At 37.5% G+C, this 25,570-nt stretch overlaps 1 protein-coding gene across 2 annotated transcripts in view; it reads right to left on the bottom strand.

Moving 5' to 3' along the window:
* Slit2 (slit guidance ligand 2) overlaps positions 1-25,570 on the bottom strand; it is a 330,345-nt gene that overhangs the window by 51,085 nt on the left and 253,690 nt on the right. For both annotated transcript variants that reach the window (XM_050150144.1, XM_050150145.1), the window contains 10 exons: positions 23,559-23,633; positions 22,064-22,207; positions 18,093-18,236; positions 16,151-16,317; positions 15,068-15,200; positions 12,156-12,224; positions 10,780-10,851; positions 9,869-9,940; positions 7,532-7,603; positions 4,930-5,093 (listed from right to left, as the gene is read on the bottom strand). In XM_050150144.1, coding sequence (XP_050006101.1) covers positions 4,930-5,093; positions 7,532-7,603; positions 9,869-9,940; positions 10,780-10,851; positions 12,156-12,224; positions 15,068-15,200; positions 16,151-16,317; positions 18,093-18,236; positions 22,064-22,207; positions 23,559-23,633 — 1,112 coding nt within the window. The remainder of the gene's footprint in view (positions 1-4,929; positions 5,094-7,531; positions 7,604-9,868; positions 9,941-10,779; positions 10,852-12,155; positions 12,225-15,067; positions 15,201-16,150; positions 16,318-18,092; positions 18,237-22,063; positions 22,208-23,558; positions 23,634-25,570) is intronic.

Below are 25,570 nucleotides of genomic sequence, written 5' to 3'. Positions count from 1 at the left end.
TGTGATGAAATGCACATTTTAAATTTGTGTACGCTGTTATGTCAGAAGATTTATGAAAGAAATTGAAATAGGATCATGGATTCCAGGAGGAACTTCATGGCCTGTTATTTGTTGCCATTGGTGCAAATGTATTCAGCGTTTAATAAGACTAAGAATTGAACTCCATGAACAGCTAGGAAAAAAAATTTATTACCAGAAAAGTACATTAAGAAAGACGCAAAGAAAATGTAAAAGAAGAAACAGTGGCTACTTCTAACGTGGACGAGAAGAGCTAATGAGGATAATTAAAATGATGTTGCTGGATTCAGCAGGACAGATGTCATTGCTCTTTTCATACGCCCAGCATAGAAAGGAAAAAGGCAGCTGATGATGGGTGATTAAAAAGTCCTCTGAGCCCACTGGATATGCTTTCTGGCTGTATATATGTGCCTTTGGCCAGGAAAGAACTTCCTGAGCCAGGATGGATTAGGATAAACAGTAAATGTTCCGGGTAATTAGTGTTATCATGGAGAATATGGTTACAAAATATTCAAGAATGGACTATAAATTTTAGATTCTGTATATATATATTAAATCTTTCAGTTTCAAATGTTAAAAAATGTACGAAAAATTTATTTACTCCCTCTTATTTTTATGAGTGATGCTTTTTGCAGATAGCTATTTGTATATCCACATTTTCTTCTGATGATGAACACATTTAAAAAAATCCTCCAAACTAAAGTTATTTCAAAGATAAGGTTATAAGTTAGTGGCATAAGATATGAAAATGTAAAATGTTTGGACTGGGTTTGAATAATGCTTCCAAGCTGGTCTAACCAGTAAATTTTTCATCATCTGTAGTTTAAGCTAAATTATTTAACCTTCCTTACCTTGGTTCATAACTAAGGCTAATTTTATGTAACAATTTTGTGGCTCAAAGCCAGAGGCTTCAACTCAAGCTGTTTAAAATTTCTCCCCCAAAGGAAAATGTGAATCTCTTTAAGGAAACCACTACTATTTCAATGCCGTTATGGAGAGATAGGTATCTTCCCTTACAATTCTAGAATGGACAGGATTACTAATATGTAAAATTAGGTGAAGAAATGCAGATTATGGTGTAATGCTAATATTTTAGGATAAGTAGTTCCTAGGATTACTTGTTGTTTGAGATTTTCTACAAAAATAATGAGGTAAAGAAGTGATGAAGATGATCCTCCTCCTCCTCCTCCTCCTCCTCCTCCTCCTCCTCCTCCTCCTCCTCCTCCTCTTCCACTTTGCCTTCTGCTTCCTTTCCCTTCTCTTTTTCCTCTCTCTCCCCGTGCTCCTCATACTCCTGTTTACTGGGCATTGAAACTAGGACTTCAAGCGTCCTAGGCAATCCACACACCATCCTCAGTTCTGTTTTTACAGTTTTTTTTTCTTGAGGAAGGAATCACTATTTGTCTAAGTGCTCTATAGCCCAGGCAGGGTTGAGCTCTCCTTGCCCCAGCATCCTGAGTAAATGGAATTATACATATGTACCACTAAGTCCCAATGAACTGTTTGGTCCCCCTGTCTGGTTTGGACTTCTGGCTGTGAAAAACATCCATCTCAGTCCTTGTCCTTTCCACTGTGCTCTACTCTCATGTTCCCTGGCCACATGTATAGACCTCCTGATGTCATTAAAATTCTGATGTCATTAAAATCCATAATTGTTTGATCTAATTAGATATATTTAAATTTTTCCGTCTTATGGATATTTCTGTCACTTAGATTCACTATTATTTTAGAATTAACAGTGTAAAAACATAAGCCTCATGCAAATATGAGTGTAATTATCATTTACTGGATCCTTAACATGTTGGAATATTGCTTTATAATTGGTAGGAGCTCCAACAATATTTGTTAAATGGATAAAAGAAGATATCTTATAATTCCAGTAGAATTCTCACTGTTTCGTTCATTTGAGTTGCTAATGAATGTGTATTAAATGAAAGAAGTGGATAATTTAGCTGAGTGCATAGTTAAATCTTACTAAACCAGGAGCTTTAAGGGGTATTTGAAGTCAACAATGACAATAAACCACAGTGGCTTTCTCAGTGAAAAACTAGAAATAGAAAAGGCAAAAACTCTTTTTATGATCGAAGACTACTTGATCATGCCAGTGCTAATGAGAAGAGGGCAAACATGTGGCTACAAAGACAGCTTATGATCATTATCACTTTTTTTCTATTCAAGAATGCTCTCGCTTGCTAACTAAATATGTTATGACCTTCTACTTCATCTAATTCCTTTATTTTTTTATATCATAAAATGTGATTTGCCATATAGGAAACATAATAGAAATAAAGAATACACACTTTAATGAAAATCATTAACAGAAAATAATAGCACAGATATTTACTTGTAGAAAAATTACATCTACACCTGACAATGCAATTGTGTCTTTAAATAAAAAGTATTTGTTTTCCTGTTGTAATTTGATTGCATATTCATAAGTCTTAAAACAAGAGGTTGTATTTAGCCGACCCTCATGAATAAAGAAAAAACATTTTATACTGCCATAAATAATGGGGGAGTTAATTTAAATATGAAAATATAAAATTATAAAATATTTAAGGCCACATCCTTTTACTGCTTTCAAGATCATAAAGCACAAATGCTCACAAGACAGGACTCATGAGATTTCCCTGAGTGGATTGTTCCAATAGTAGATTAGAATGCATTGCCTTCAGCCAAACAAATCATCACTGGCGGAGAGTTCTCAATTTTGATTTCCTTGGTATACCAGTATAGCAATGCTGTATGCCTATTACTACCAGTGGTTTATGTAGAAAACCTTTCTATTGAAACTCCTAAGTGAAGCAGTAGTGAGTTCTGATTGCAGATATTCATTCTTCAAATTGTAGCCCCTTTACTTGGAATCATTATAACTACATTATAACTACATCAATCATTATAACTACAGTTTTGGTATCTCAAGTGGGAAGTGCATAGTTGTTACATAGGAATCATGGGAAGATAAAGCACTCCAGATAGAGCAAAATAACCCTGATCCAGAGAAAAGTCATTGTTATTGTTACTATTAAAGAATAAGCAGCATACTAAGTGGAATCATGCTTTTATTTCTGATAAAATTAGCTCATCTGTCTAGATTCTTCTTCAATATTACTCCAACTTGGGGTGTTGTCTGATGGTATGTTGTTGGTGTCTTGAAATGTTAGAGCAATGCCCTTAACTGCATAGCTATATTGGGTGTTTTCTATGTTTAAGGCAGTGTGATTTGTACATTCCCATTTTTGTAAAATGTGTGTATGTGTGCACATATAATTGAGAATTGTAGAAAAGTGTTGTGTGAGTATGCAAGTAGATAAAGGCCAGGATATAACTGCAATTGTTGTTCCTCAAACACTGTCCACCTTCTTTTGTGTGTGTGTGTATATGACTGCGTGTTTACTCAAATACTAAGAATCAAAACACTGGTTCTTATGCTTATACAGCAATCATTTATCAAGGAGATGCTGTAGAATTTAGTGACTGGGCTATTTCTCTAGTCCTTCCCTTTCTTTCCTTTTCTTATCTCAGTAGCCTGGAATTAGTCAAGATACTAGGCTATATGACTACTGAACATTAGAGCTCCATCTCAACCATCCTAGGGATTTTAATCAAGTACTGCTCTGTCTGTTTGGTTTTTGGTTTGTTTGCTTGTTTTATTTTGTCACATGTGTTCTAGAGAGTGAACAAGTCTTTATTCTTGCAAGGCAAGCACTTGACAAACTAAGCTACCTCTTCAGCCTTGTCCACTTGTTTAATCTTAAAATTAGTTCATGCTAATACTAGTATGTCTATTCACACATGAGGAAACTGAGACACAGTATGGTTATGTCATAAAATTAGGTTTTCCTAAGGTACTGGAAAATTAGCCCGTGGATTTAACCAGGTCAACTGGGGTTCACAGTGCATGAGATGAGCCGCTACCCCGTGTTGTTTCCTTAAATAAGTTTTTCTTTATGGGTATGTAAGGCAGTTTTTAAAAACACAAGTTTTAGAGGCTTAGTTTTTTTTTAGAAGTGAATGAAAATGTAGGATGGATTAATCACACCACAAACTGCTCTGTATTCCATAATATCAAGGCTTTATATTGTCTTACTTTACATATAGAACTTTCAATATTCTTTTCTAGTAATGCTGAGTAGGTTTTTAGAAATATTAACAAGTTAAGAAGAATGACAAAAATTATCAACTAAATCCACATATTTGATTTCTGTGAATAGAATGATGTATGAAATAATTCTAACAGTGAGTATGTATACATTATGTGACCAATACTTAGTTTTATTTCTTTTTGCAAAAAATATTTACTAATGTTTTTATTTGTCCACTTCGATTTTCTCTTTATACTATGAATGTTTACATTTACTATTCTCAGAATGAGAGAAGATACTATTTAGAATTTACACAAGTACATCAGCAAAGGGGCAAGTAAGGGAAGAGGCAGGAGTAGAAGCAAGCAAGTGGGAGTATTTACACAGGGAATCTCAGCACAGAGGCGGGGGTGAGTGAGGAGGCCTGGCTGGAACACTGGGAGGCTTGGCTTGGTTCTGCTTACCTGAGATGAGAAAGCCACAAGGCCCTGGCAATGCTAAAAGCAGGGGAGTGGGGACATATTCAGATAAAGCAAAAGCAAAACATTTTATTGATTAGAAACAAAGAAAGCCATTTTCAATTTGTGCATTTCTGCCTACATTTTCAAGAACATCTATCCATTCCAGTGGATCTAAGATGGATTTGAAGAGCACAGATCTTTAATTAGGAATCACAGGAAATGGCCTCCCTTGTTCAAGTTGATGGGCAGAGATCACAAACTCTTTTCAACTAGACCTTTGAAGTTTACTCACAAGAGACTGCCATTTCTGTGGTAATGAATGCAGAGAGCTTTTCAAAAGAATTGCAAATCCTTAAAAGCCATACCTTGACATGTAAATTTTTTGGAGGGAGTTGTGAGTAACAATTTATCTGCCATTTCTCCAGGACCAGCACAGCGAGCAATTCCAGGTTCCTTATATTCCGACTTCACCCAGTCGGATAACCACTGCATGTTACAATCACAGTAAAGAGGGTTGGCTCCAATCGCTCTGGAAAAAGAACACCACAAAAGCACACATACACACACACACAAGTATGGAAGTATTGTTATTTCCTAACGGAACAGGTTCACAGTGATGCTCAGTAGAAAAATCCCTATGGTTTTGTTGATGCCAACAATTTAAAATAAAATGGCGAAACTGCAGATTACCACTTTTTTTTTATTTTGGTGAAGCAGGGAAAAATTATGATAACAGTTTCTTGGGCTTTACAAGGTATCTTCATATGTGAAGAGACACATTTACCTTGGATGTAAGTACGTTCCAAGCACACGTTAGCACTCCTTGCATTCTCCAATTATTTACTGAGAAAACAGTTACCATGCAAGATTCTGAGGACTCTACTATAAACAGGAACTTATTCTTGACCAACCCCTCCAAGAACTCTCATTTCTAAGGTGATCGAAATATGGACAAACACATGTCATCCTCAGTAGTAGCTACACAGCAGCAAAATTTAGAAGACGTCTGTAATGTGCAGGTTGACCTCTCTGGGAGGTGACAGTGGATATGAAAAGTCTATACTATATGGGAATATTGATTAGATGAAAAAGGCTAGAGATGTTGCTTCAGTTAAGGGAACATCATCAAGACAAATGAAGCCCATTCTCCAGAGCTTATTTACACTTTCTCTGGTCTGCCATTTTCTGGTCTCTCTTTAGAACCCTGCATTTAGTTATACAAATACTAATAGTAATGGAGGAGACAAGAGATAGCCGCTTGCATGTCTGACATCACCACAGCCTGCAGGAGCTGGGATAACCCGCTTATGTAAATAATTATCTAATTTTATTTAAAATAGCTATATGTGAGGGCAATATTAATAATAAGTTATCATTAATGAGTGGATTAATTAGCGGGTTCAGAAACTCACCATGCTTGGACACAGAAATTATGGTAGGTAAGGCAGTTTTTAAAAACACAATTAATACCTTCTGATTAGTAACAGAGGGTTATAGTTTAATCATAATCTATCTCATTCATCTTTAGGAAACCCTCTAAAATATATTTGTAAAATCATAACACCTTATATTCTAAGAATAAATGTCCAATTTGAATCAAGCGTCACAATGAAGTAATTGTTTCTTTTGCCCGACACAGTTCAAATCAAAACATGAGCAGAATGATGTTTTTGACTAATTTGTTCTCATGTCTATTGACATTTCCAAATGCTCTCCTGAATCAGAGGAGAGAGAAGTGGGTGAAAAGAGTTATTAATGGCCTCAACATGAAAGAAAAATGTGTAACTGAGAAGCAAGGCTGATCAGGGACAAGACAAAGACATTTGAACTGGATCACTGTTTTGGCGAGAGTCATCTAAGGAACTCTTTTCTCAGGTCAAGCAGGATAGCCATCTTTCATGCTGTGTGGCCTTTTCTGTTCCAGGACCCTAAATGCATTTCCTCCTTTCTTTAGGATTCTCTCAGACAGTGGCAACCACACCCCCAAAATAACTATTTACTCATACTGTATCTCATGAACAGAACATCTGAGGAGTGTGTAAATTCAGTCAAAACAAGATTAACTACAGGATATCATTCTTTCACTGTCTGTCTGAATTTTCTAAATATCTAATATTTTTAAAATTTGTGAATTTTACTGACATCAAAGTCTCTTTGACACTCAGGAAGAACCAGATAAATATGACTGTTGGATTTAAGTGTAACATCACACTGGGAAGCTTCTTAGTCTTGGACAGACCTCTTCCCTCCTAGGATTGATATCTTAATATTACATTTAGTAACAGGACATTCAACAGTGCTAACTTTCAGTGCCTGAATTTTACATATATATTTTTCTTTATAGCCATACATACATTCATGTATTCATATATATACATATATATGGCGATATATGTGATCTATTTCTACCTCTATATTTATTCCAAGTATAATATTCATTGCATGTATAACTATGGAGGTTAGAAATGGATTGCGGAGAGAGCACATACAAAGAAACGTCACAAAGCACTATCTGACTATAAAATATTGAGTCGTGCCAATGTCAGTATTGCACAGCATTACTGTCGATGAGAAGTAATATTTGTAGTCTAAATGAATCTAGGTTAACTGACCCGGTGTATGATTCATAGAGGAAGTGGTATGTGGGACGCAGCTTTGGGAAGTGGAGTTGGGTAAGAATCAGAGAACAACGAGAGAACGGACAGTGCTGCTGGGAATCTATGTTCATAGAAAAGGCACCTTTAGCTCAGCAGAAACCACCCAATTAATGGAGACTTCCAGTCAAAAGGAGAAATTTAAATTTCCTTGTAGGTGATAAGATATCCAATTTGTAACTCTCTGCATTTTCTTTAAAGATGAAATCAAGTATGGCTTATATTCCAGCAAAGGGGAGGTAGAGAACACTCCCGAATGTGCTCAGCAGAGAGCATCTGATCCCAGCACTGCAACCAGGAGCCAGGTACTCACAAGTGTGATAAGGCTGAAAGGTCATTGAAGGCACCTTCTGGCACAACGGAAACATCATTTCCATGTAGAGACCTAAAGGTGAGAAAGAAAGTTCAGAAGAATATCCCTACATGTACAAAGACTTCATTTTTATTAAACACTTAAGTCAGTGGAAGAAAGTGATCTATTCTGGAAGCTATGTTTGAACAGCAGATATCTATTAAGAAAAAAAATTAACCTCTGCATAGAATAAATTCCAGGTTGAAGAATTAAATATAAAATTAAAATTACCAATTCTTTAAAGTAAAATACACTATTTGTGTAGTCATAGGGTGGGGGAAACTTTCAAAAGGACAATATAAATCTCAGAGACTGTAAAATAAAATCTGTTAAAGGGCTGGTTGTGTGCAAGAAACTGGAGGGAATATATCAGAACCCTGAAAGAGAAATTTGATTCTTTAATTAACAAATGTAAAACCAATAGTAACGGAACAGATGTCTGTGTTCATAATGAAGATTATCTAACAGGTCATGGGTAATGAAGTCATCAGGCTCCCCTAGAACATGCACCACAAATGTTCATTAAACATACAAGTCAAATGCTATAGTCATTAGAAATGCTAACTGAACAGCGAGGAAACATAATTTCCAGTGTGCCAGAGAAAAGGAAAAGGATTCTTAAAATAATAGTACGAAAAGTTTACAAATGTGCTTTGAAAAGAGCACTCTATGAAACTGTGGGTGGAAAAGAGAATCTGTTAATTAACTGACAAAATATTGTCTGGGGCAAGATTGCCAGGCAAAAATTGAGAGCTTGGGGGCGGGGTTGGGGGGTAAGGGGAGATGGGGAGAGAGAAGGGGGGAGGGGGGGGATGGGGAGAGCTTAGGGGAATGGGACAGTTGGGATGGAGGAAGAGTGGATATGGGAGCAGGAAAGTAGATATCTTAATTAAGGGAGCCGTTTTAGGGTTGGCAAGAGACTGGACTCTAGAGGGATTTCCAGGTGTCCAAGGAGATGTCCCCAGCTTGTTCCTTGGGCGGCTGAGGAGAGGGAGCCTGAACTGGCCCTATATTATAGACACACTGATGAATATCTTGCATATCACCATAGAACCTTCATCTGGCGATGGTTGGAGGTAGAGACAGAGACACACATTGGAGCACTGGACTGAGCTCCCAAGGTCTAAATGAGGAGCAGAAGGAGAGAGAACATGAGCAAGGGAGTCAGGACCGCGAGGGGTGTGTTCACCCACTGTGACGGTGGGGCTGATCTAATGGGAACTCACCAAGACCATCTGGACTGATGGAGCATGTGATCAAACTGGACTCTCTGAACATGGCTGACAAGGGGGTCTGACTGAGAAGCCAAGGACAATGGCACTGGGTTTTGATTCTACTGCATGTACTGGCTGGGTGGGAACATAGTCTGTTTGGATGCTCTCCTTCCTAGACCTGGATGGAGGGGGAAGGACCTTGGACTTCCCACAAGACAGGGAACCCTGACTGCTCTTTGAACTGGAGAGGGAGGGGGAAGGGGAATGGAGGAAGGAGGAGAGGAATGGGCGGAGGGGAGGAGGTGAAAATTTGAAATAATCATAATAATAATAATAAAAAGATGCAAAAAATATTGTCGGGGGACAAGTTGACAGTTCTGGAACTATCCCAACGTCATGAGCAGAACTGCCCTTCTAAACCATGTTTTCACGTTAGAGCATTTGTAGCAAAATGAAAGTATAGATGGCTTGAGTGTTATGAGAAATAATAATAACTTGCCATTAATCTGAATGATAGTGAGGAGAGAGATAGCTAATAAAGCTGTTTCTACAATCTAAGGAATACCCTGTAGCCGTTAAACAGTTGAGAAACAACTACACATTAGAAGAGGAACATACTATAGTGTTAAATAAAAGAAGCTAATGGAAGACCAAAAAAGGATCCTACTCAAGTCTGTTAAGAGTTCCATAGCTGTTGGGTTACAGATATTAGGATATAAGGATATAATCAAAGAACAAAGCCTGGAAGAATACATCAAACGCATACATTTCAGGGAAAAAGTAATCAAGTACAACGTGATATCTAAAGAAACGCTGTTCTGTTATTTTTATAATAGTTAACTGGAGATAAATGAAATGTATGCTTTAGTCTTACAGATTATCAGTAAATGACTACCACAGCAACAAGTTTTACCAAAGAGGAATTATCCTGTATTAATAAAAATACAACTGTCCCAATTTCAAATATACAGCAAAACGTAGCACATACATGACAAAATAACCGAGAAACAAAGTGATGACATCACTCAAAAGATAGCTCATAACTCAGATTACCCATAAAGGTGATTAAACACAGGATACTTACAGTAACCGAAGAGACTTCAATCCATCGAAGGTTCGTGGAGGAATACATCTCAGACGGTTGTAACTGAGAATTCTGCAATTGGAAACATGTCAATTTATTTAACTTGGGAATCTAATAACATACAAACGTTATTTTAAAACAAAGCCATTTGAGACTGGCTATTTAAGCAGTTTATCAATTGAATATATTTATACATGATTTACATTGCTCATCTATGTGTTCTAATCTTAAAATGATACATTTCCTAAGTGTAACTTGGAAACTTTCCCCACTGTGTACACATGCCTCACTTATTCTCTGGCTCAGATATCAGGCTCTGTGTGGTGGTTTGAATGATAATGGCCCCATAGGCCTAGAGATCTGAATAGTTGGTCACTGGGAATGACATTATTTGAAAGGGTCAGGAGGAGACCTTGTTGGGAGAAGTGTCACAGGCTTTGAGGCTGCAAGAAGCCCTTTCCAAGCCCTTTCTTTTCCTCCTGCCTGAAGATGCAGATGTGGAACTCTCCAATACTTCTCCAGAACCATGTCTGCCTGCATGCCACCATGCTTCCTGCCATGAGGCCAATGGACTAAACTTCTGAAACTCTAAGCAAGCCCCACTAAAGGCTTGCATTTATGAGTTGCCATAATCATGGTGTCTCTTCACAGCAATAGGACAATGACCAAGATGCCCTGAAAGCTTAATGTAAGGATTTTAATAACAGTCATGAACATAAATATTTTGTGTTTTATACCAAGCCAAAGTTCTGAGTAGCTTTTCTCTGTGGTTTATGGAAGCTTTGTCTGTTTCTCTAGATGGTATTTACACTCCAAAAGATCAGACTCTCTCTTCTTCAGCAGGACCCATCTAGTAAACCCTTCCTGCCTCACGAAGAAGTGAATATTCAGTTCCACACTTTCAAACTCACAAGGTCAGAAGCTGTGTCATGTTGCTGAAGCTTTGATTGGAAAGGGTGCTTATTCGGTTGTTACTTAAGTCTCTAAAACAGAAAAGAGAAGACAGGGTGTTTGCTATTAACTAGAATAACAACGCATTCATTCTTAGGATAAACCACCAGTTGTTAAAGGTCCATTAGGGTTAAAAATACATCACCAGTTGTTACAGATCCATTAACTCTCCATTCTTTACCACAACTGACATAAATGTTCACTAATACACATAATCAAATTTGCTAATTGAAACAGTCCGCAAGTTCATTACAATTAAATTGTCATCATAAAAACACCCTGCTTTGGCCTTTGTCTAAACCATTAACTGAGAAGGCCCTCAATAAATATTTATTTAGTGAATATGTAAAGACATTGAATGTTGCTAACTGGAATTTTCAGAATGCACTATGTAATTTTTACTTGTGAAATATATTACATGGCTATTATTATATTCTCTGTATGATCACATCATTCATTCATATACCTATTTGCTAGCATACATATATGTGTGTATATATAATCATTATAGGTAGCTATTATTTCTCATGGATCAAAATCCAACACATGAATAAATGGAAGATCAGTAAGAGGTAAGGGTCATCTATTCTTGTATTTACTTTCCAAAATACAAGCAAAAAGTACACAAGTAATTGTGAAAATGATAGGAGCTTTATAATCCATAGTTTGGATGTTGAAATTCTACTCCAAATTAAAAAAATAGTTACATGTTGTTATGAAAGCTATTTTTATAATGGGTCAAACTGTCACCATAAAATCACTTAATTCACAGAAAAAGAAACGAGTTATTTTTTAAAGATAGAAATCTCAAATGAATATATAATTAATATTTTGAAATTTATACTCAGAATGTCAGGATCATTGTTTCACTGTATTAGATAGAGTTTAAATCCACATGCCTGTATAAAATGAAATTTAATATTTATAGTCCCTAAATTATTTTAACATGTCTCATATAAGAAAGTAAAGCAAAACATGTATTTTCAGGACAGTTTTGACCATATTTTATTTACTATATAAAATGAAATATTCCCCACTCTTTTCTTGACTTCAAACAAGTATCTATATCGTATCAATAAATCATCCAGTTTTACTGTTTGGAAGCTTTTCTCCCTCTGAGACGTTATTGGATTGCTGCTTCTTTGAGTAGAGATGTTTTCCCTAAGACACCCCATCACAAGATCGTTATTCCACAGAGATGGAGCTAGCGATCCTGAACCACAGTGATCCAGGATCCGGGCGAGTTACTGCCAGTGACTCTCTAAATCTTCTGCCGCTTGACATTCCCCTTTTAATGAAATAAAATAAGTTAAAGGTGGGAAGATATTCTACTCACATAAGTGTTAAATGTTTGTAGTTGGAGAGCTCCTTGGGAACCAGTGTAAACTGATTCCCATCCAGATACCTAAAAACAAGGACATAACAAGGTCGCCTTACAAAGTGGCAGTGGGAAATCACAAAGCAAATGAACAATATTTACTTTGAACAGAGATGAGGCACAACTTGGCAGAATTCTCCTTGAGAGATCATATTCCAAGCTGAGATCATTATTCATGACAAGTAGAGGGCACATCACACGGGGGTTCAATCTAGAACTCTTTGTGGCTCACTTACGCTGATGCAGAAACCTAAGGCAGAATGGTGAGTCCAGTTCTTTGTGGTTTAGCCAGGAAAGTAAGCCAAACATCTAGACATTTTTGTACCAGTAAAAAGGTCCATCCAGTGACTTACATTTTTATGTGGCCTCCAGTTTATTTGTATTTAGAGACAGCACCATGAAGTTGAGGAATTATTAGCTAAACCTAGGTATTGAGTCTAAGTACTCTCTTCATTGCTTGTATATACACAGATCTTGACATAATCGTTAAATAACAATGGACAGTTTTAAGGAGATATTTAAGAGCAATGAGACGTAACCTCAAAGTAGGTTTAGTGTCACATATCTCCTTGGTGAGAGAGGTCTCAAGAGCTTTCCCAGAATAACATAAAACTTTTTAAGTACAAAAAAAGAAGCATGAGAATGCAAAAGTATTTTTCAAATAAAAATACACCTTTGTCCTTGTATTGGGGTCATAACACAGCCTAGTCACAAAGAAATCAGCTAACTGACAGGACACAAAATAAAATGGAGGTTGGGGGTTATATCCATGATGTCACAAGAAGAAGAAAAAATCTTTTCTCAAAGCTTTCCTTTCCCAGGCAACAGACTCTAGCTGAAGAGCCTGCAGCACTCGGGTCCTCTGCCAGCAAGGGAACTGGTAACAATTCTGGCCCTTTAGAAATGTGGCTTTTCCTGCTCCAGTGCAGTGACCAATCTTGAAGTTGAAGTTAGAATTGTCATGTTGATAGGAAAAGCCAGAAAGTTAACTGAGGTATAATATTTCAAAATATAAGTAGGTCTATAAAATGCACAGGCTATGCATACGTGTGGTCAATGTGAGATTACAAGTCATATTATGACTTCTGATTGAATACTCAAATTTCTGGTACATATTTATGCATTGCTTTGCCTTGTTTCCTTAATTTTTCTAGTTGTTTTGGTTTGTTTCGTTTTGGTTTTCCTACCACTAGAGGGAAGCAGCGTTCCACGAATTTCAACACTTTCCTTTTCTCCCAGAAATGTAGCAGCAAGACAAAAAAAGACCCAGAACAATCTGCATGTCTAAATGGGGGGAGATACATGGCAATGATTAAAACTAATGAATACCATTTGCTATACTTGTCCACCAATACATTGTAATTCTGCGACATTCTTAATAATTTAGCGCCATACACGCAGGCACATTTTCTAATATAAGAATATATACGACTGGCAAGAAGGAACTTGCTGACTTGGTTAGATCCTACGAATAATCTTTCCAGGAGGTAAAACTTGGATCTCAAGAGATGAATTAGTATTCTCCTGTTCTATATAGAAAAAATTTTACTTATAGAAAAGAAACTTAAACTATTTAAAAATGAGCTTTAGTGTGACGTAGACTAAAGACTCAACTTCAGTGAAGAAATACATATATAGCACAGATATGGTGAAACAAGAAATGGAGTTCAGTGCACCCATGAAAGAATAATTAATGTTTTTTGAATAAGACGAAGACAAAAGGTGAGCTAAAATGAAAGAAAAATATTTAATATCAACGAGGGTGTGAATGTCATAATCCTCACTGGGTTATTTATAGAGCTTCTCTTTGCATATATAATGCAGGCTTATAGCAATAGGGAGTGGGGAAGGGTTACGAGCCCATATCATCTTCTGAAAAATATTGAAACAACAGTTGTGTAATTAAACACACAAAACACAATGGTTACAGCCAATTAACTCTAGTGTTTGTTAGAAAGAGAAAGAAACTGAACATTTAACAGCATTTTGAATCTAAGGAACACATTTTCCCCATATGCTACGACTGTGTCTTCTTCTCTGAGTGTTCTACTTAGGACCAAAATAGGATCCATGAACTGAACATGACTTGAAAAATGAGACCCTGGCAAACTGAAGAGACATGCTTTTCACTTGATCTTAGCCAAAAGCCTTGAAGGCAATAAGCAAAAACATTCTCGAACTTCGCTAGCCATGGTGCACACTGCACAGATGTTGATGATAGCTCATTATGTGGTGTCCCTTGCATGCATTTCCATGCATGATAGGCACATATCAGCAGAAGCCACATGTGGATTTAAAACACTGATCTATAATTCTATATAAACAAAAATTAAACAAGTATTATGTGACTTCCTTTGATTTAGATAATACATTTTCCCATCAAATTCTAGTTTAGTTGTAGAGGAATGGAATGAATCGGGTACAGTTGAATCTTTATTCTTGCACGATTTTCTGCTGTATTACATTCTGAATACGTGGCATGGATTCAGCCATAGGTCTTTGAGCTGAAGGACTGGCGTCTGCAGGTCTACTTAGATGGATATTGGCCATGCACTTTATATTTAGATATCAGTTATGCAAGCATGAAAAACAGTTGGCCACATGCCTTTTGTATCTAAAGGACACTGAGGATTCCAAAGAGACAATGTTGCATTTAAAAAACAAAGGTTATGCCAATTTCTTCTATTCCCAAATAATTATTGTCCCATATGGTTAAGTATTGTGCTAGGAGTCAAGTATAGAGCACACTTGACATTGCAAATAAATTAACTATGCAACACTTCCCAAACTGCAATTTATGGAACGCTGGTTGTGTCACAGACTTCAATCCCAGGAATAGAGAGAAAAGAAGGCCAACAAACTCTACTTACAGTTCTGTGACATCTCTTGGGATACCTTTAGGCAAGAACTTCAAGCCCTTGTTGCTACATCGGACTACTGTATCCAAGCAAGTACATTCCGAAGGACAGCGAGAGAGTGGCGAGCAACTATTGTCATCGTTTCCTAGATCACCACATAAAATACAGAAAATCACAAATTTTTGAAGGGGTTAGAGTGGACTTTATACATTCATATGAATTTGACAAACACAAGGATCTTGAGCTATATAACAACTTATGAAGAAATCACTTACAGATTAACACTATATATGCACTCCTTTCTAGTTCCCTAAAGCAGAATTTCAAAAAAAAAACAGCTTAAAATTTTGAACAACTTACACAATTTTCACAGTTACTTATTTTTTTTCAGCTACTTATATACTTTTAAGTAAGGATATTCCAACATAAACTGGGTTAAGGAGAAATCGCAAAGAAATGTACATAAAAGGACAGATTTTCTTCACATGTTTAGGAGAATTGCATGAACACCTCTTGTTAAAAATATAGAATTTGAACTAGTTCCCTGCTCACTGGCAATAAAACAACTTGCTCCACCCACCTCATAAAACTATAATGAGAATGGAAAGCAATGGCAGAGAGCATTAGAAATGGGAGCCTGACTTCTGTTGATTTGTTAGGACTTCTATGTTACAGTGGGTTTTGTTTGTTTTCTTTTATTTTTCTCCTCTGGACATGGTAGCTCCTAAAAGACACGCTGAGAAGAAGTTAAAAATAAGCTCTATGAGTATCATTTACAAGTTGGGAGCTTGGAAGTCTCCTTGAACCTTTATAAACAGGCAGAAAGTGGGCTTAAATGTGAAAGGGAAACCCTAGAACAATTGCTTTGCTGCTAAGAACAAAGAACAGAACAAAGCAGAACATGGCACAGTCCTTAGGTAGGAACTGGACCATGTCTTAAGAGCTGCTTTTGAAAACATTCTTGCCAGCCCATAAGCCCTGCTTGCTGCCCTGTCCTACTGTACTAAAGGAAGTATACTCCCTTGGACAACAGAGCATCTCGTTGGTCCTCTGAATGAAAGGCTACTGACCCATGATTTGCCATGCATTTCTTACCGTCATCACAGGTGAAGTCCTGAATGGCTACATCTTGGATTGGGATTTCCTTGAGGAAGTAGGGCTTTTGGCATCGCGGGTTTCCTGTTACAATCCTTTTCTTTCTCAGCCATTCTCCCAGCCATGCCAGATGACAGTTACAGTTGAACGGATTGGCCAAGAGGTTTCTAAGCACCGTATACAAACAATGCACAGTTTAGAGTTCATTTTCTTATTTTTCCAAATCCTAGGTGACCAGTTCTCCACACTATTCTGGCTACAGTAGTACATTTACTTAGTCTTTGTATGTCCATTCCCCTAGATGCACACAGTGACACACAAAATATGTCATGCACATTTTTTTTCCTAAATGTGTATGTCAGGAACCAAAGGACAATGTTATCTCATAAGAGAATTCTTCGAATAACTTCATGCAAAAAATAGTGAAGGCAGCCAATTTAGGGTTTATGCAGTGAATCCTGATAGATGCTATACTTAGGAATAATTTAAATATGTCAGAGATCTAACTTACTGTCAAACTCTTCCATGCTGATAAAGTAGTAATTTAATATAAAGATGAAGGCTGATTACCTTATATTATTGAGTTTAACCTGACAACAGCTATTCCCTTAATTTGTCACCTCGCGATTTCATCTCTCGTTTGCTCCAGAGAATAGCTTTCTTATCTAAACTGACAACTGAGTTGATTAAATGCCAGTTATAAAAATGAATTTACTTCTAGAAATCTCAATATTTTTGGCATCTCATACTTAAGCACAAACCTATCGACAATCCCATTATTTATAAACATGCCATCTTTAATATGCACAGATTAGTCACTCCATGTGAAATGTCACACTTCATGTGGAAAAGGGAATAAGTACTTCACTGATGGATGGATGCTTACTTCACTTTTTTTTTTTTCAGTGACTTGAGCAGAGTCAAACATGCTTTTGGAATTGTTCTAACTATCTGTATTCCCCATTATGTTGAGTTAGGTTAGGATATTAAGAAACTGTTGTGGCCAGGATATCATCCATTATTAGAGCTGTAATAGCAAACATCATGTTCAGAAATTGATTTACAAAAGTCCTGAAATACATTGTCCAAGGGTTATTTTTAAATGTTTGCAGAGTTCTGTTTGTAGACCTAGAAGTATTCTCAAGTTTCAAGTTGTTTACATAAAATATTATCTCAGACAGGCTCAACCCATTCCTTCTATACTTTTGCAGCCAGAGGAAGTAACCTCTATTGACTAGCTTTTACTATTGGTCTGTTCGTTTTTATATACCTCTTATCATTATAAATGATCCTTCGAGAGTGTTGTTGGTTAGTAATAATTCTATCAATTCAGTGTTTATGGTACTTATGGATGAAAATATTTATTGTTTAGGATATAAGAGGAAACCTGTGACATTTACTTACAGTATTGTCATGTTAGAATAATTTACAATTCTAAATCTAAGCCCCATTATGCATCCCATTATTATAAAAACAAATAACTGAGGAATAAATATATATATATCAAATTCTGTCTAATAAAAATGGTAATAATTTTAGAACAACTAAAGCAAGTTTAACATAAATTTGTCCTTTTTAAAATTCCCAAATACTTGGTTGTGTTCTCATGGGATATTTATTAATTCATTAAAAGAATACTAAAAAACAATAAGAATTATAATACACCATTACAAGTCATAGATAAAGGCAGGGGTTATCAACCTGTGGGTTGCAACCCCTTTGGCCGTTGAATGACCCTTTCACAGGGTTGCCCAAGACCACCAGAATGCATAGATATTTACATTATGAATCATAACAGCAGCAAAATTACAAATCGGAAGCAGAGACAAAAATAATTTTATGGTTGGGGTTCACCACAACCTAAGGAACTGTATTAAAGAGTCATAGTATTTGGAAGGTTGGGAACCACTGGGGGAAAAAAAAAGGGAGATTTTCTACTTACAGTGTAGATAAGGAATGGAGAGTATCAAATGCCCCTGGTGCAACTGTAGTAATTTGATTGTCATATAAAGAAAGCAGACGCACAGAGCCGAGTCCTATGAAACTCTCGTTCCCAACACAGCTAATTCGATTACTTCTCAGCATCCTGGGGGAAGGGAAAGAACACTGTTATGGAGATGAAATATCAGGCATTCAATTTTGCCCTTTAGAGATGAACATGTAGCAAACATGTAGCATTCATCACTAGTTTGAATATTTGCTTCCCGAGGAATGGGTATATTCTGGATACCATCCCGCAATAAGAGAATGCATAAATAATCAGTGCCTATATTAAGTCACAGAAAGCATGCTGAGCCTGTGTGGATTTACAGTCCCATGATGAGGGTAACATGCTTCCTTTTGATGATATAATTATATCTGCCTCATCACATAATGTCCTCAGTCACCTGCTTGTGTCCTTGGAGCCCAGTGATTTATGTATCCAGAATAGTGTGACATTTGAGAGAGAAGAAAAAGAGGGCGGAGAGAATCAATAGACCCTGCAGACGGAGAGGGCATCTTGGGGACTTAGTGACTCACTGTCTGACAGGAGCAGAGGGAGTCAAGTGTGACTGAGCATCCACAAAGCCTGCATCAGATTGTTTTATTTATGAAAAATCTGTTCCTAGGTTCAAGTTCAGAACTCCCAAAAGGCATAAGTGTAATATACAACAAAAGTTAAATAGGTTTGTTTTAAATAAACTCTTTTTTTTTTCTTGACACTGTCGTTAACAGGATTAACACTGTTATTATTTCCCCACCACTGCTAAAGCTCTGGCTTAGTTCCCAATTCCTCCTTTCCTGTGCTGTTTATTTGGAGGTTTTCAAACGGAAGAAACCCTCATACACAACTTTGGAGTTGCATTACATATTATTCAGAACTCATGAAAAATTAATTTAGCCGTCTTTCTATACTCAGAGTAATTGCTCTGCCAATAGAATGGCAAATATAAAAGGAGAAAGATAATGTGTTGGCTAGATTTATGTCAACTTGATGCAAGGTGGAATCATTTTTAAAGACAAAAACCTCAATTGACAAAAAGCCCCTGCAATATCAGTGCATGGAAAAGCCTGTGGTGCATGGTCTTGATTGGCGATTGATATGGGAAAGCCCACTAACGTGGGCAGTGCTCCCCCTGGGATGGAGATCCTTGGTGCTAGAAGAAAGGAGACTTAACAAGCTATGAAGAGAAAGTCAAGCAATGAGAACTCACTCCTGGCTTCTGCATCAGTTCCTGCCTTGAGATTCTGCTGACATCTCCCTTTGATGATGAACCATGATGTTGAAGTGGAAGAAGAAATTAAAGTTTTCTTCCCTGAGTTGCGTTGGTCATTGCATTTTGTCACAACACTACAAGCCCTAACTAAGACAGATGTTGAGAATGTTGTTGTTTTAAAGTTCTATGTTTGATAATAAAACAGAAATAAGAATGTTTTCTTTCTGCTAAACTGTAGAAAAGAATAAAGATGTCTTCTTATCCAGGCATCAATGACTCGTTAGAAACAAATGCACAGTATCTTTTGAAAAGAATAATGGAGATCTGTGGTCTTAATCTTACTGGAGTTAAGAGATCGTAGGAGGAACTGAAGTAAACTCCTCTCTTGATAAAAAGTAAAAAAAAAAAAAAAAAAGACAAAAACAACATCAACAAAACCATCAGCTCATGTGTTGGGAGAAGTGAGACCCCAGATCCTGAATTTCTTGTAAACAACTTGTTTTCCCCTGATCTGAGTGCCTACAGCTGCTCTGAGCATGGGACCTTCAGGAGTTCCTGATGGCAGGAGAGTGGTTTCTGGTGGGTTTGGCTGGGGCGTGGCTATCTCTATAGAATCTACCCCTGAACACAATAAAGGGGGCATTCTTGGGGCTTTGGTATCAGTGTTAAAAAAATCTGCGTGTTGCTCTTTGGGCTGACGAGGGAGGGGGACTTGATTGGGGGAGGGGGAGGGAAAGGGGAGGCGGCGGTGGGGAAGAGACAGAAATCTTTAATAAATAAATAAATTTTAAAAAAATCTGCGTGTTGGTCTGTCTCTGGGTCTGTATTCTCAACCCCCAGCCCCTTGCCTGGAGCTCGCAAACTGGGTTCTAGCACACAGAGCACAGACACGGGGGCGCGGTGCGCAGCACTCATGCGTACAGCAAATTTTGTCTGATGTCTCAGGATGTTTTATAACTTGCTGAAATTTACACATGGATTACCAGTTAGCTGACTAGAGCAGAGGCGTTAAGAGGTTTAGGGTGGGATGTTATTCAAATGTTTAGAATACCAAACCTCAGAGGCAGTGTGGAAGAATAGATAGAACCAGACACATCTACTCTAGTAGTTGTTTGGCTCTTGGCTGCTCCATTCTCCCTGGCACAACTGTATGGAGACTGCAGGTGCTTTATTCACGCCTTACAGCATAAACAGCAGGAGCTTATCAGTGGAAATTAGTTGGAGAAAGATGATTTCAGAGATCTCCCAGGCCTTGTCATTTGACTGTATCTCATAGAAGCAAATGCTTGACATGTTGTCAAGGTAATACTATTGACTGAACTGTGACTCCCCTAATTCATACCTTAAAGCTTTTATCACCAATGGGACTGCCTTTAGAGAAGGTCTTCACCGTTTTACAAGCCTATACATAAAAAGAAGACACAGCGGAGATCTCACCCATCACACTCACTCTCCCTTCCTCTACCTGAGGATGCAGATGAAGGTCATGTGTGTTTATGGCAAGAAACTGGCCAAGAAGGAAGCCTGAGACCTAGACAGAAGGTTGAAACACAAATTCAACCTCACGGTGAACGTCTACGTCCGGAAGCATAAAAAATATGTGTGGAGTATTCAGACTATGGTATCCCACTGTGGCAGCAGAGATGGGCTGAAATGGGTGAAGTTCTAATCTATGCCCCCTACATTCTCCATAGTACTGGTGTGTGAAGGAAGGATGACATTAACAATAAATGAGCACGCAACTTCTGTGGAAGAAGGGAGGTATTGCCATTTGTTTAGTAACCTGAAACAGCCTAGGGAAGTGCAGATGCAGGCCCGATGGTGCATTTTCTTGGCTATCCTTTCACACACTCTCAGTATATGTCCCACAAACACACATAGCAACTGTTTGCATACCATTTTAGGTTGATTCAAAACTGGTCCCTGAGAGAGGTCTATTGCTGACATGCTGGCCATGCTGGATTATTGGATTCCAGGATAGCTGTGCAAAGCTACAGTATGTATCTATTCCCATGAGCAGGGGATACACACACACACACACACACACACACACATTATACCTAAACTTGGGGTTATATTAACACATCCCACTGATCAGAGAAAAACACCCTTTTCCCTCCTCCTGTCTTAAGGAACAGGGGATTTCCTACTTTCCCATTATACACGGAATTCAGGGTCAGGTGAGATGCCATTGCTTGAGCTTGTGTTTACTGCCAAAGGCTGCTTCTTGCTTGCAAAGAGATTCTTTTATGTGCTCTGACAATGGCTGTTGAATTTGGTTTTGCTCTCTTCTGGTTTATACGTTATTACTTTTGGCAAACACTATTTGCAAAGACGCACCGAAATAATTCAATAAGACAAACTGTTGCATTTACTGTTTGATCTAAGTCTTATCTTCTCTACATAAACAGATTTTGTTAGACAAAAAGAATTTATTCCATCCCAACTCCCTATCATTAACCATGTAGACAAAACCCTTAGCATGTTTTCTTAGCAATAGATAGTGAAAGATTTATCACAAACATTGCCTCTTTTCTACGGACGCATTACAGAGACAGATAAATGTATCCTCTGGATGAACACAGTTATTCTGTTTAAATGTTATGTCTGAAAATTTGAGCCACTGGGCCAGGAGGAAAGTAGATCTCACCTGTCTCCACAGAGGATACTGAACAATGAAGTCTAAGCCATTTTAATGTGAATCAGAAATACTTACAGTGTTTTGAGGCTTTCCAATCCTTTGAACATCTTATGCTGAACATTTTCCAAACGGTTACTGGTGAGAAGAATTTCATTCACACCAGATGCGCCTTCAAATGCTCCCTCCTCGATATCGGTGATCTTATTGTTGCTAAAGTTGCTAGATAAACAGTGTGAGACACGGATTTAAATGCCTGCTCACTAACACAAGATGCACCAAAAATATATCTGGTCATTTTTAATCTACTGAATAAACATCCAAGTCTTCCACAGTTTTTAAGATTTTCACTGCAAGGGTTATAGAAACTGGTAGGTGTTTCTCTAATCCATGAAGCCAAAAAACAGTAACGCTAAGAATAACCATTAAAGCAAAATATAGCCTAATTTTACTCAAAATGAACTGCGATGATTCCCAGAAGTCTAAAATTATTAAAGGCAATTATTTGGTTACATAAAGATCTTATGTGGCCCAGTAGGCTGGCCTTACTGGCCACCAGGTTCCAGGAACCCAGTTGTTACTATCTCCCCAGCACTGGGAGAATAGGCCACTATATTTAGATTTCCTTACCTGAGGAGCAAACCCATCTCTTTATGTTTATAAGACCAACACTTTACCAATGGAGTAATCCTGTTACTTTGTTTTGTGATTTATTTTCTATGCCTATAAAGCACTGCTCAGTAAAGACCTGTGACACTGGACCCTTTATTGCTAAAAGACAGTAGGGTTAGTGGCATGAAGGAAAATAATTAAGAAATCAGAACATGTTCTCAAGGAAGCCTAACATAGGGAAGGACATAGGCAGAGGTTTGGTCCTTTTTGCTCAAAACAGTGTCAGTGCCTGGGGGAGCGCTTTATGTGAGACTGAGAGCCATAAGTGCCGTGGGATGATGCATCTGCTTCCTCCTCATGCATGCCTGGGTCCTTGCCCACTTGACTTTTGTCCTGCTTCTCCCTTTACTCAAGGGCATGGGATAGGGATGGAATGTTGATGAAAATGCTGAGCTTAAGAATTTACACTGAAATATGAGCTGTGGACATGAAGTAACACAGATGAGCAGTCCGGCCAGTTTACTAATCATTAATTTTGACTATCTCGTAATGAAAGCTTAATGAAGCAAAAGTCAAACAGTTGTCATGAATGTGCTGACAGAGAACTAGCACCATGGTTTGGGGAATACTTGAGGAAGTTACAAGACATGGCCGAATCCATCTTAAGGTGCTTAGATTGCTGGATTCCTGCTGCAGACGCATTATAGACCAGCTGTCTGCTTTAGAGGAAGTTGCTAAGGGTTGGCTTGGCATCATGTGAACACACGGAAAACTACCTTTTACACAGTACCCTAAGTTCATGCCCCATGCAGTCATCACATGGAAATTTCCCTGGACTTCTCTTTTTTAAAAATATATTTTCCTGTTTCAAAAGACACTGAAATAAAATGGAAAGAGATATAAAATTTGTAAGAGAAAAACACACTGCAGACAGTCTATATATAGCTAACAAATGACTTACATTTTACGTAACTGAGGAAGTTTCTTAAATATCCCTGTAGCTTCTAACACTGTAAATTCATTATTATTGAGTCGCCTGTGGAAAGAACAAAAAAAGAAGATGAAAGCTTTCTCATAGGTAAAAAGGGTTTAGCTTGTATCTGTTACATGAAGTTATAATATCTTTTAATGATAACTTTGGAATAGAGCATAAATCTAACATGGAATTCATAAAATTTAGTTGTGTTTCTATCACTTCATTAAAAATTTCAAAAACAAAAAATTGTTAAATATATTGAAATATCAAACAAGAATCCAAACCAGCTCATATGCAGGAGTCTCCATACCAAAGTCTCCAGGCCTTGGTTTTTCACAAGTACTTGCTTCCTAGCCTTATCATTCATTGATAAATTGACACACAATTCAGATACTATAAAGTACCTAAAGTATAGAATTTCAGTGTATTTGTAATATTGCAAGCCAGGTGAAAGGATTCATGCATGCAGTCTCAGTATTCAGGAGGCAAAGATGGAGGACCAGAGCAAGTCCAAGGCCAATGTAGTCTACATGGTAGACCCCAACTCCAGGCAATCAAGGAAATATAAGAAACTCCATCTCAAACAAAAACATAAACAACTGTCTCAAATAAAAACAAATAAAACCCAGTACAACAATATTTACTAGTTCAGTATACCTTGCATTATCCAAAAAGTACTCCAAAATCAATACCCATCATTGGCAATACACTCTTATTATGACACAGCCATATTCCTATCACCATCCCTCATTTGTGGACATAACCCGTGTTTTCCTATTCTGGACATTTCGTTTAAATGGAATCTCACAGATTATGTCTTTTACTTCATCTTGTAGGATGTTCTGAAAATTTTGTTCTATTGTCAATTAAATAATTACATTTATGTATCTACTTACTGGTAGATATGTAAGTACAGGTGCCCATAGAGGCCAGAAGAGGAAACTGAACCCCCTGAAGCTGAGTTGCAGGTGATCGTGAGCCAGATGGCATGGATGTTGGAACTTGACCTTGAGTCTTGTAGGAGCCTTATGCTTTGTTCTCTTAAAGGCTGAGCCACCTCTCTGGCCTTTTTAGAAAGTTTACGTTTGATTTATGTTATGATGTTATTGGTATTTTATTGCTTTTCATAACTGTGTAAAAGAATGAGCACCCCACATTCATTTAGCCATTTATCAGTTAGTAGACACTTGTTCTACTCTGTATTTGTCTACTATGAAAATGCTATGCTGGACATGGTATGTGGATTTTTGTGAGGATGTACCTTTTAAATTGTTTTACTATATACACAGAAGTAGCTTTTGTTGGATCATATGGTGGATTAATGCATGCTACATTGAAGAACAATGGTGCGGGACAATTCTATATTTTATCAATTATGTTTTAAATAAACACTGATTGACCAGTAACCAGGCAGGAAGTATAGGCAAGACAACCAGACAAGAAGTAGAGGAGGGACAATGAGAACAGGAGTATTCTGTGGAGAAGGAAGGTCTTTCTCAAGTCCTGTCCTTCCACAGAAGAAGCAAAATGTGACCTGCCCCACCGAAAAAGCTACTGAGCCATCTGGCTAACATACACTAGAATAATGGACTAATGTAAGTTATAAAAGTTAAAAAGAAATCTGAGCTAATGGGCCAATCAGTTTATAACTAATGTAACTTCTGTGTGATTTCTTTGGGACTTACCAGCTGTGGGAACTGGGCAGGACAGAAACCAACAAGTAGGCCCTCATGTTACAGTTTTCCCAAGGCTATATTATTTTATACTTAAAATACTAATGTATATTTTTCATCCATATATCATTGACTTTTCCCTTCACATCCAGATTTTGTACATGAGGGTAATGAGAAATTTCTCCCATAGGCTCACATATTTGAACATTTGGTCTCAAGTTGATGGTGCTATTTGAGGAAGTCCAGTTATGCTGGGGGAAGTGTATTACTCGGGGCAGGTTTTAAGTATGTATAGCCTCACCTCATCTTCTGTGTGTCTATGAT

The sequence above is a fragment of the Alexandromys fortis genome, unplaced genomic scaffold (genome assembly GCF_014885135.2).
Source record: "Alexandromys fortis isolate MF-2015 unplaced genomic scaffold, M_Fortis_MF-2015_v1.1 scaffold_0, whole genome shotgun sequence".
Lineage (NCBI taxonomy): Eukaryota > Metazoa > Chordata > Mammalia > Rodentia > Cricetidae > Alexandromys > Alexandromys fortis.
The sequence above is the reverse complement of the archived record's forward strand: the minus strand, read 5'-3'. Positions and strand labels throughout refer to the sequence as shown.